At 39.0% G+C, this 12998-nt stretch overlaps 2 protein-coding genes across 2 annotated transcripts; one reads left to right on the top strand and one right to left on the bottom strand.

The window, feature by feature from the left end:
- Nucleotides 1–1186: 1186 nt before the first annotated feature.
- On the top strand, nucleotides 1187–3880 carry LOC122005468 (auxin transporter-like protein 2). The gene is made up of 8 exons (XM_042560503.1): nucleotides 1187–1435; nucleotides 1538–1782; nucleotides 1871–2056; nucleotides 2289–2401; nucleotides 2502–2685; nucleotides 2766–2863; nucleotides 2937–3402; nucleotides 3469–3880. Exons 2-8 carry the CDS (start codon nucleotides 1588–1590, stop codon nucleotides 3703–3705), a joined length of 1479 nt encoding a protein of 492 aa, XP_042416437.1. The 5' UTR covers nucleotides 1187–1435; nucleotides 1538–1587; the 3' UTR covers nucleotides 3706–3880.
- Nucleotides 3881–4168: 288 nt separating this feature from the next.
- Nucleotides 4169–12068, bottom strand: LOC122005467 (arginyl-tRNA--protein transferase 2-like). Its single transcript, XM_042560502.1, has 6 exons — nucleotides 11658–12068; nucleotides 11132–11170; nucleotides 8970–9120; nucleotides 7673–8815; nucleotides 4917–5247; nucleotides 4169–4514 (listed from the first exon to the last, which is right to left on the bottom strand). The coding sequence occupies exons 1-6, from the start codon at nucleotides 11815–11817 to the stop codon at nucleotides 4389–4391; spliced, it is 1950 nt and encodes a 649-aa protein (XP_042416436.1). The 5' UTR covers nucleotides 11818–12068; the 3' UTR covers nucleotides 4169–4388.
- Nucleotides 12069–12998: the final 930 nt, after the last annotated feature.

Here is a 12998-nt window from a genome sequence, read left to right as displayed (position 1 = left end):
AAATTAAAATTTTCTTAAACGAGGAATACTATATCCTAGTAGCATCTAAAATTTTTAATCTTAAATATTATAACTCAAGAGGGAAGCCAAAACCCTATAAGAAAAATTTTATTAACTTAAACTCATTATAACCCAACCCCTAAATTCTAACATTTTAGACTCAAAATTTATAATATACCCCATGAATATCTAAAATTGTTAATCTTTATATTATAAATCAAGAGGAAAGCCTGAATCTTAGAGGAAAAATTTTATTAACTCAAATCCATTATAACCAAACTTCTAAATTTTAAAATTTTGAATTCTAAATACATATAATATATTCAAAAATAAATAAAGAAGTGAAGCGCCTAGATTTAATCCCGACGTCTCAACAATATTAAAAAATAAAATAAAATCCCAAGGCACTATATATATATAGGGGTGTTACTCTGCACATTCCTTTTGTGGACGATCATGGGTGCCTCTCACTGAGTTCAGGCACTCCGAGCGACCAAAATTCACTCGAGATGCCCAGTCAGATTCCGGATGCCCATATAAGGAGTGTCTAGGATAACAACTCTCTCTCTATATATATCTTTTATTCCAAGATTCCCATGTCCCCTTGTCGATCGGACAACCATGGCATCCTCATAATGTGCACTACATCCTTGAGATGTGATCTAACCCAACCGATCGACGAGGGGACATGAAAATCTTAGGACAGTAGATCTGATATCGAAATTATAATAGATTTGATCACATTTATATAGTTAAAAATGTTTAAATTATGATAAATATAGTAAAATTGGGATAAAATAATCAATATTGAATTAGTTTGGTATAAATTAAAATGTGATAAAATCTATTATAATTTTGAGATCAGATTCTCTAGGTTAAGATTTTCGTATCTCCATGTTCCCTTATCGATCGGTTGGGTTAGATCATATCTCAAAGATGTAGTGCACATCATAAGAATATCATGACTGTCCGATCGACGAGAGACACACAATTCTTGAAATAGAGGATCTAATTAATATAAATTCTCACATAATAATAATAATAATAATATTATTATTATTATTATTATTATTATTATTTTAAATATATATATATATATAATTTATTGAGAAACGAGTGGGCGGGCCCACGAGCTCACCATTTGGCAGCAGCTGGTTGCAGTTCCATCAAATACGACATTCCCTCCGGTTACCTGATACCTCTGTTCTTGATCATTCTTCAATCTCTCCTCCATTAAATCCACCACGATAACACCCTGCGGTTTCTAGGTACATTTCGGCCAAAAGCCTGCCACCACCACTCGATTCCTCCCCTACGCTCGAGCTCCGAGCGCCTCCATTTACTACGGGCCGCCTTCCTCGGAATTAATTAAAGTCTGGCCGGCGGCCGCGTCAGTGCTCCAGCGACAAGAGCAAAACTGAGTTATCAGGGAAAGGTAACCAGGAATCCATTCCATTCTCTTCTTTCTTTTAATTCTCCAGCTACTGTTTTTTCCTCTCCTCTGTTCTACCCAATGCGTTCGCTTTTATTTCCTCAGATCTTGAACTAACTGTTTGGAGGCGGTGAGGCTTGGAGGCTGAGGAGAAGATGCAGGCGGAGAAGCAAGCGGAGGAGGCGGCCATCGTTGCGGCTGGTGGCATTACTAGCTCCAACAATGAGACAGAGCGAGAAGGGGACGGCGGCGATGGCAAGGAGGAAGACGGACACGGACTCAGCATGAAGGGCCTGCTATGGCACGGTGGCTCTGCCTGGGACGCCTGGTTCAGCTGCGCCTCTAATCAAGTTACTACCTTTAATATCTCATCTCCTCCGTTTTGCGCATACAACGATCGATCTCCTCCAAAGATTGCTCCTTTTGCATCGAACGCAGGTGGCGCAGGTGCTGCTGACGCTGCCGTACTCATTCTCGCAGCTAGGAATGCTGTCGGGGGTGATCTTGCAGCTGTTCTACGGGATCCTCGGAAGCTGGACGGCGTACCTCATCAGCGTCCTCTACATCGAGTACCGCACCCGCAAGGAAAAGGAAAACGTCAGATTCAAGAATCACGTTATCCAGGTCACACACCCTTCTTCTTCTGCTTTGTTCCTCCGAGTACCGTACCCTTCTTCCTCCTTTTCCCTTCCTCTGCTTTGTTATGTTCTGTTCTCGCTTTTTTCCCATTTGTTCCGATTCACGAGATTCTGTGGGAGCCTGACAATTAGCAAATTCTCGGTTCTCCTCGCATTTGGTCGATATTAATATGACTGAAGCACCCCCTTTTCCTTTCCCTGTTGTTGACTTTATGCAGTGGTTCGAAGTGTTGGATGGGCTGCTGGGGCCGTATTGGAAGGCCGTCGGACTCGCCTTCAACTGCACCTTCCTCCTGTTTGGCTCCGTCATTCAACTCATTGCTTGTGCCAGGTAACACTTCATTTTCTTCCTCTTGTTTCTTCTCTTTATTTTGCAGAGATTAATCGTATCTGTAAAACACAAAAAAATTGGTTAATTTTGGAGCGTGCAGTAACATTTACTACATCAATGATCGGCTAGACAAGAGGACGTGGACCTACATATTTGGAGCCTGCTGCGCCACGACGGTGTTCGTCCCTTCCTTCCACAACTACAGGATTTGGTCCTTCCTCGGCCTTGGCATGACCAGCTACACCGCCTGGTACCTCGCCATCGCCGCCGTCATCCACGGCCAGGTAGTTAACTAAACAGTTAGCAGTTCAGTTTGCTGGTCCTGTTCTTGGTGACAAAAGTGTCGGTGTTTGGGATGATGCAGCGGGACGGCGTGGCACACTCCGGTCCAACCAAGCTGGTGCTCTACTTCACCGGCGCCACCAACATCCTCTACACCTTCGGCGGCCACGCCGTCACCGTGTGAGTGTTCGTTTGACTTGTGTAGAGTTTACTGGTGGAAGCCGCAAAAGGTTGACTTGTTTGCTATGGACAGTGAGATCATGCACGCGATGTGGAAGCCGCAAAAGTTCAAATATATCTACCTGATGGCCACGCTGTACGTGTTCACGCTAACGCTGCCGTCGGCGGCGGCCGTCTACTGGGCGTTCGGTGACGAGCTGCTGACGCACTCCAACGCGTTCTCGCTGCTGCCCAAGTCGGGGTGGCGCGACGCGGCGGTGATCCTGATGCTGATCCACCAGTTCATCACCTTCGGCTTCGCGTGCACGCCGCTGTACTTCGTGTGGGAGAAGGTGATCGGCATGCACGACACCAAGAGCTTCTGCGTCCGCGCCGTCTCCCGCCTCCCCGTCGTCGTCCCCATCTGGTTCCTCGCCATCATCTTCCCCTTCTTTGGCCCCATCAACTCCGCCGTCGGTGCTCTCCTTGTCAGCTTCACCGTCTACGTCATCCCCGCCATGGCTCATATCCTCACCTACCGCACCCCCGCCGCGCGCCAGGTCCGTATGCCATCTAGCTCCGACTGACCATTTTGATGAAAATTTGCTGAACTCCGACTCATGCAGAATGCGGCGGAGAAGCCGCCCTTCTTCCTCCCTAACTGGACGGCGATGTTCGTCGTAAACGCCTTCATTGTGGGGTGGGTTTTGGTGGTCGGATTCGGGCTCGGCGGTTGGGCGAGCACGACCAACTTCGTGAGGCAAGTGAACACCTTCGGGCTCTTCGCCAAGTGCTACCAGTGCCCCAAGCCACCTCCCCCGCCGCTGGCAGCCGGCCCCATGCCGCAGCAGACTCACCGCTAAACCAGCTGCCGCCGGCGATATCTCCAAGTAGCGTTGTTTTTTGTCACAGTGTGATGTAATATACCGTTATGCTTGAATCCTGTCGCTTTTAGATTTTATGTTGACGTGGTGGCGAATTATCTCTAATGTGACCAATTTAACTAGAAAATATTGCCGTTTAATGGTGTTAATTTTTCTTGAATGCCTTTAGTTGTTCTAATTGTTAGATCGGGTATCCCATTTTTTAGTTATCCATCAGCATCTAACTAAATCAGTGCAAATAAAATTTTGACTGTCAGGAAAAAAGTTTCAATTTTTTTGCGAAGTTTTAACGAAGAAGAACATGCAATAAGACAGCCATACAGATGGAGACTTGGAGGACATAATGAAAAGTACAGATTGCAAGAAGTTACCTCATGAATAAATAGACGACGCGACGTATCACTTCAAGTTCAAGGTCTTGAGCAGCTGAAACAATCAGTAGTTTTAGTTCTATGAAAAAGTATATTAAAGAGTGAGATTAGTCATCCAAACACAATGTCAAGTATCATTAAATGACATAATTTATAGCAATTCCAACGTCAAATAAATGCGATCCGTGATTTCAGGTTCCTTGAGCAAACAGTTGAGACAATGACGTCTGGCATTGGTTACAGCAAATAGATTTAACAGAGGCAGTATGGCATTGGTTACAGCAAATAGATTTAACAGAGGCAGTATACCATATGGCCAGCAAGCTCCGTCCCAACTACTCTTACATAACTCATCAGTTGTTTTTCAAGTCCTGAAATGACCTTCTTATCAACACAGCCGAGAACTTTCTCAAGGTCCTACACTCAGAAACAAAGGAGAATAAATCAGGTCAAGCTAACGCAAATACATTGGAAGTGTTTTGATTGGGAATACTACATCAGATCATCCTTCTATAATTACTTAAAGAGAAGCTACTAGAGATTCTCACCTTATAATTACTTGAAGAGAATATTAAACAAAAAGAAAGGATCAAACGGATGAAAAAAAACTGTTTCCAGAGTCATGCAAGGTTTTTACAATGGTAAATCTTCAGTCTGCTAGAACGATCATGTGTTACTCGCTTGGGTATGGAAAATATATGAATTCAGACTTGATATAGAAGTCAGAATTATAAGAGGGACTAGGCCAAAATTGCAAATAACTTAACAGGTCAATATAATAGCTGGATTTAAGAAAAGTCCAGAGGAAATTGAACACACCTTGAACTTGACACGCAAACCATTCACAGCAAGCACAATGTCACCAACATCACAGTTTGGAGAACCATCAGCCACTGGTGCACCATCGGCTAAGAAACTTGACTCATCCCCTATATCCATATCTGTATCTTTATATCGGAAGTCAATTTCATCGTTGTCTTCATCAGACGAATCTTCTATATGAGCACAACCAGCAGTATCAGTGTCGAATCTTTCGACAGATCTAGCATGCTTGGATAGCATTGCAGATTGTTGCTCGACCAGATAATCAGATAGGACAACATAAGGTTTTCTCTCAAGTAAAGGTTTTGCAATTTCAAATGGTACCCACCTGCAATAATCAATAGTTATCTTTTCTAATAATGTGCCGTTCTGTCAAACCTTAGATAATACAAGCATCTGATGTAGTAACGCAATAATGGCAATCTGTACTTGTAGGAACAACTTCTCACATTTGTTAAAAATTGAAACTATGGATCTACAAATGACATGCTGGCTACATCAGATCTGTGAGATGTGGGAATGTGAAAAGTGGAGATCTACAAATGACATGCTGGATTAAAAAAAAACAGAAATTCCTGTATCTATTTGAGCAAAATTTAAAAAGCATTAATTGTCCTGGTTGTTTGATCATGGGATATACATTTCTAATTAAATTTTAGTTATTTGAAATCTTCAAACTGCAAGATTTTGCAAACCTTCAATTGGATTTTTTTTTCCCCCTTTTTGATCATATTTTCTCTCATTGAAAATCATCATTTTAGCATCATTGTCACCATTGTACAGTTGAATCATTCCCACCTTTCAGCAATCATTGAAGCAGGCTTGAAGCACCAATATCATTCAAATGCTTTCTGGACGTTCATTAGAAGCCCTATCAGTTATGCTACATTGTTACTGTTATTTCCATGAAAACTACCATAATCACTTTATAATTCTACCAATATTTCTAGCAGTTGGTCATATTATCATCATATTTGACATTGCCCTTGTGCCAGTTCACATGTCATATTAATATACACGGTGAACCTCATCATACTCTTCCCATCATCATCATCAACATTGTGACAGTTCAATATCTCAAATGCTATTGCCTAGTATAGGAAGCACACAACTACCCATAAAAGAACAGATATTGGTCCATGCATATATGGCTTGTTCAGTCAGCACAATATTTATGGTAACTTGTTTCCTCTTATAAATTTGTTACAGGTCAGATGGTACTGAATCCAGACCACTGTAAATACTGAATCGAGTTGAACCGCTTGCAATTATGAGTCATGATCATCACTACTATCAGCATTTCCACCTCCATTGCTAGAAACTACATGCCCCCATACCACGATCTACAACACAAAATCTCCTCCTGCCATCATATGATCATTTGCAGTGACTACAATTTCCTTGCATCTAGCACCATCGTTCCAACTGTCATCGTTTGTAGTTACCACCATTACAAATGCCACACCATTTCCAACAGGACCAATACAATGTCAATAGATAAAGCACAAAAGCAACAGGGAATAACTTTATATTAATTATGATTTTGTGATTTGACAATAGAGGCTATGTGAAAATGGGGGAAAAAAAAGTAAATAAGATTATCAAACTAATTCATCAATTTTGATCAACATCTTAATGTTGCACCTAATAAACCACATATACACAACTCATCTTCCCAACTGTAGAAGTTCTGTATTCACAACATTTCCATATATCACATCAGTTGCATTTTTATGATTCGCATTGATACGATTCCCAAATAAACATATTCAAATAACCGCTTCAAATATTATTATTTAGAATAGGCTATTCGATTTGTTATTAATTTCTTCTTTCTAAATATTATAATTTAGAATAGGTCATAAGATTTATTATTATTTACCCTATTAAAATATTAGAATAGGTTATTAGATTTATTAATAATTTTTATATTGATTTGGCATTATTATATAGCTATATAGAGAGACATTGTGTAATCTTTTGACACAGGCAATAAAGAGATTCAATTAATTAATCAAATTACTTTGATTATTGGAGGTCGATCCCCTCGAAATGATCATCTCATCCCCTTTCTTTCATCCTCTTCTCTATTTTCCTACGAGATAGGACACAAGTTCCTATCACACATTATCCGTCATTTTAAACAGTTCATGCCAGAAATGGGAATGACAATGCATACTGTTATTTTAGGGTTTTTGCACTGAATTGACCTACTTAATTTGCTAAGGATAATAATCAAATTTGGTTCACATAGCAATTTGCACAAATAGGCTTCAAGTTTGATTAAGTTCCCAGACATGGACCTAATACCCACGTAGTACAGATTTAATTCGGGTACCCACAGGTTACGGCAGAAGAAACAAACATGAGACAAGTTCCAATAGGAAGGAATTTAATCAAACTATGATTTAGGTGGTAGCAAAAACAGTGGGTACCAAACCTTTCCCCATCCCTATGCCAAAGCATAATTGATAGCATAAGCTTTTGCATTTTGATTAGAAAATATTGCCAATACAAACTAATGTGTAAGCTCACCATACTAGAAAAGGAACATATAAATGTGTTGCACAAACCACAGAAGCAGTGAGCAGCAATATACAAAGTGTATTAATCAATAAATAACACTACATTTCATAGGTAAATGATGCATAAGATATATATAAGCATCAAGTATCCACATGATAATTCCCATAATAGGAATACATACACATGCACATATACACAATATGGATGAAGAGTAAAGAGAAACTTACTGGTAGCGAAGAGGACAAAGCAGTTCAGATGGACGATATGCCGCTTTGTATCTCATTTTGCTGCAGGAGTGAATGTAATAGCCTAGATAATAATACTGGAGGCTAGGGCAGCAGTTTTGAGTCTCCTTAACCCAATCTATCTCCTGCAAAGCTGAATATTTTCCAAGTGATAAGAAGGCAAAATCAGGATCCCAAAACAAATACTTGCTTGACAAACATCGGGGAAGAATGTCCACAACACCAACTGCAACAAGTTTCCCATCAATCAAATATTGTTGATGGAAAGACCCAAATCCACAAGGTGCAACAGAATTGTCACCACGAATTGGTGGAGAAAAAATGATAGGAGTGTCCACCAGGAATCGTTTGTATGAGCTTACTGTAACTTTTTCTGGCTTATCATCATGTACTTCAATCTGATATTTTCTATATAGAGCATATTCTTCCTGATCAAAACTAGATCTTTTCAGCCGGATTTCAAGCTTTCTTCTTTTCGGAGGCATAATTATACAATTTTCTGAGGTAGCGATCCTTTTTGCATTACCTTGACTGCCTCTAGGTTCTTGTGCCTTTTGTTTCAGATTACTAGCTTCTGAGCTTATCTGTTTGGTGGTTGAGTAGAAATTTAGGTGGCCATTGCAAGCTTTTGTTAAAAGCCCAGAAGGTACCTCTTGTTGCATAACTAGACCCGAAAGCTTTTCAGCAATAGTCCTTGGATTGATATCTGGTAATTCTGGCTCCAGGGATTTATTTATTGCATCTGCAGCTTGAGAGCGTCGAATAGTTGCAGCTATTTGAAATGCAATATTACTAGTGTATGCTAAATCTTCTGATATATTCATCAGCTTTTTTTTGGCCTGGGTTGTAACCTTCTTCACATTAACCTTTGGAAACTGAGCAACAGGAAGAGATATACTCCCGCAAAGTATGCTCACAGCTTTATCAATAATGTCTGACAAAGCATGAATAATAACAGATTCACTGGACAGCTTTTCACATGTACTAGATGCAGATTCTTTTGTTGATACTGCTGTGATTTCTGGTATGGACTCTCTGCAGACCAGCTTGACCGAGCCCTTACAAGAGTTAGCTGTTTGTTTTAAATTGTCATATTTATCCATTGATGTAGCACCATCTAAGAACCTGCATATTGAAGTCAAACATTTTTTTAAAATTTAACTAATCTGGATTTTTGCTTATATACTAGCCAAGAGGCCAAAGATCTCGAAAACAGTAGATTATATCATATAAAGAACCTGAAAAGTGCCTTATCTGAAAGAGAGACATGCAGAAATACCTTTGCATTCTTTTATATACACGATCTTGGTCTTTAGAGGGATAGAAATTATTGGGTTTCAGACGAATTGTATAAGATGGGCAACATGTTCTATCCATCTCAGGTTTGTAAAGAAAGCAACCAGATCTCCTCCAACCATGGTCAAGAAGCTCTGTGGTCATATTCACAATAGAAAGATGTAGATGTCAGAATACAACAAAGTTTTATATAAAAGACAAAATATGGATGGAGATATTTACATGATGGCTAAGGAATCAATGTATAAGGAAAATTCAGCGAATTATGAGATTTTTCCATTTATCCAATTTTAATGGCTAAAAATTGTATCAATGTGACACCTGAGATAAAAGTAAACCAAGTTACTTCATCAAACACGTGTAATCTAGTATGTTTTAGGGTACTAAGGATTGCTAGATCAAGGAGTAAGACCAAGGTTTTATTTCTTGATGTAATTACAAGAGATGTTTTAATGACAATTTGACAACAAACTAAGATAGAGAACTCATGATACTTTAATTTGTATTTTAATGAACAAGTGTAAAAGGAAGCTCAAAACATCAAAATGCAACAAATTATCAAAGAAGATATTCTTGCCTAAAGACTTGGATATATAATATTAGAATAAAGGTGGCCAATTTATAATGAAGTTGATAGTTTAGGATAGATTTTGATGTAAAATGGTGAACTTCCTTGTCTATCCAAGTCAAGTACCTTGATCTAAAAAACCTATGCAACCTTCTTAGGCTTGGTACAATTGGAAGGAGAAAACTATATTATTCAGAAGTTGACAAACAGTTCGACCCATGTAAACACAACTCCACAATAAAAACTCTAACTAAATACTCTTTGCAGAACTAAACCTATGCATTCTAAAAACAGACACTAGTACTCCAGTTAAGCTGGACAAAAAATACTGATTGATGTTCAAATTGCTACATGCCTGATCTGATGATACAGTACATAGGTGCCTGAGAAATAAAGGAAACAAAAGAAAGGATATACATTCTTAAGGTATCTAAGCCCCAAAACTCAATATCTATTTATGTATTTAAAGTGATTTCTACAAGATCTCTTGTAAGAAGAGAAAAGCAAGGATTGGATTCAATGAACTTTGATCTTTCATAGTGGATAGTCAAAGCACATGTTTGGAAACAGCGATTAATTCATTTTGCTCTCAAGTAAAGAAGGGCACTGTAACCAAAAAAAAAAAAAAAAGGACAGCCCGGTACACGAAGCTCCCGCTATGCGAGGTCTCGGGGAAAGATCCATTGTACGCAGTCTTCCCCTGTTTTTTGCAAAAGGTTGTTTCCAGGATTCAAACCCGTGACCTTTTGGTCACAAAACAACAACTTTACCGTTGCGCCAAAGCTCCCCTTCAAAGAGGGGCACTGTGACATTTAATGATAATATCAGTAAGATAATTAGTATTGGAAATATTGACACAAAATTTTATACTATTGAAGTCATTAGAAAATGAGAAGTTTAGTTTTCAAAAAATTTGTTAAAAGTGTTTCACTAAAAAGGTGGCTATGCCCCTACTTTGTGAGAGTATCGTCCTAATATTTCCAAGTTGAACCATAAATACAGTCCTTGTACTTTATGTTTATTTCGAGAAGACTCATGAATTGTAAAATAGAAGATTGTGTAGTGTTTTGTTAGTTTAAGGTCATTTGTTGTAAATGTTTGTATTTGGAATTGAATATCAAAGATGCTTCACATGATTTTGGTGAGAAATTTGATTATGATGATGACATTTTCACTCACGTCAATTGCAAGCATTGTTTTCTTCATTCTTGTATTTGCAAGTCTTCATGTTCATGTGAATTATGAAGATATATGTTCCAGGCCTTGCATAGAATGCAATGCAGGAATAAATCATAGTGGGTAGTTAAATGGCTTGATGATTCTAGTGTTTGAAGCATTGAATGTTCTTAATTATGAACTTGTTTGATTGAAGTTTCCATGAATATAAAGTGAGTATGGGCACTATATACATAAAACAACTTTATACCTGGAAACGCTTGATAACATGAATTTGAAAGCAAAGCAAACATCAGTACTAGGTAAGGGAGAATTCACATGTTGCATTAACTTTTTGATTTATCATTAAACATTTTCAATTCCTAGTATAGAAATATAGAATTGGTAAAAAAGGCTCCAACCTTGGTAGTCCTCAGCAGTTAAACTATTCGCCCATAAACCTGCACAAGCACACTAAGAATTATAAGCAATGTCATTGAAAAGCTAGAGCATAAGCAAGCATATTGTTTAAGAAGGCAACGTAGCTCGTGAAGCCCCAAGTCTTTAGAAAAAAATGAAAGAAAAAAGTTGATTCAGGAACAAATAACAAATGGTAAATTCGAAAGTTGCATGCTATATACAGCTCGGTCACCTTTGGGCTCTGACGCAATTTCTTCCTACCGAGAGATATCAATCTACAAACACAACTTTTCAAAGTGTCTTTTAGAAATGGAGAAGAGACGCCAAAATCTTCTAATCGCGAAAGCTCAACGAGAACAGTATGATAGAGGAACAAAAGTACGATTGTAACACACAAACTCGCCGGATGTGAAATTGCGATCCTTAGTTTGTCAGTCAACGCAAGCACCCGTTCAAGATCATTCCTTGATCAATCAATAGCAACAGATAAGTAGGAAGTGGAAGATGAACAAGTGTTTTGGCTCATACCGTGGGAGACGCTGGAAGCGGATGTGGATCTGCAGTATCCGCAAGAGTTACGTCTCCTGCCATGATCAATCACCACCGACTCGCCGATCCCCCCTCGTTCCTTCGCTCTCTCCTTTACTCCTCCTCGACCGCTCCGGCTGCTGCTGGCTCCGTCACCCATTCCTCCTCGCTGATCGTGAAAAGCACTCTTGCGGCTGGTGTCAGGGTTTAATCAGAGGATAGGAATGGCGAATTGAGCTAGGTTGGAAGCGATAACTGCGGCAGGGGATCGGGGGTTGGGAGAGGCAGGCAGGCAGAAACTGTGGGAGGAAGCGAAGCCGCACCCGGCGATTGGAAAGGGATCAATTCAAGTGCTTTCCAGGTTGCCCTCGGAGGACGACGCGCTACGGTCTCCGGACCCTCGCTACGGTAATTAAGCCAACGACGATACCAGTTCAATCCAGTCTCTGGTCAACGAAACGGGTTGAACCAGCCGGTCCAGAAACCCGACCCGACCTCCACGGAGGGATTTTGCATTTTTGCTTCCTTGAACTTTATATATATTTTTAACAAGCCTTTTGGAGTTTCAAAATTTTACTATAATATTTTTAAATTTTTAAACAAAATCATCGTTAATATGGTTAAATCACTTATGGAATAATGATTGATGCCATGGGAATGTGCATAGCTAATATAATTGTTGTCGATCAAGTGTAAAATAAAACTAAAAAATAAAAATAAAAATACGAGAGACCAGTGATCGACACAACTCTCATCGTAATCAAATAATAAGAGAGTGGAATAAACCCTTGGAAGCTAGTTATTTTGACGTCGTTGTTGGTTTTAAACCAGTTCGACCGGCCAGATTTTTTGAAACCATCTGATAAAGTTATACATTCGTGATTTTCTAATATGCATGTTTTTTAGATTCTACAAACTAAATATATTTATCTTAGTTGTATTGACCGGGCTGATCTCCACTTGAAATAGAACTGGTGATCCGGAGCTTTTCCAGTTCACTTACCAGTTGGGTTCTAATAGGTATGGCCCTATCAAAAGCAAAATAAAAACAAATCATCATTATCTTAAATTGAAATATATGATACTGAAACAAAATCATAAAGAGTTGAGCAAAAACAGGATAACACTAATCTCAAATAACCTAATATCATCCGCCCCTCTTATATATAGATAAGTAAATCATAAGGACATTTTATCCTAACATAACAGTCCTTTACATGTAAGATTAAACATCTAACAAGACATTTTATATTCTCTGAGAATTGACATGATGATTTATTGGAGCCATTACCTATGTACTTACTACTATGTCAACCCATGAAACTCATAATCAAAGAAATT

This window comes from Zingiber officinale, chromosome 7B (assembly GCF_018446385.1).
Source record: "Zingiber officinale cultivar Zhangliang chromosome 7B, Zo_v1.1, whole genome shotgun sequence".
Taxonomy (NCBI): Eukaryota; Viridiplantae; Streptophyta; class Magnoliopsida; order Zingiberales; family Zingiberaceae; genus Zingiber; species Zingiber officinale.
Note: the sequence above shows the minus strand (reverse complement) of the source record. Positions and strands in the feature narration are given on the sequence as shown.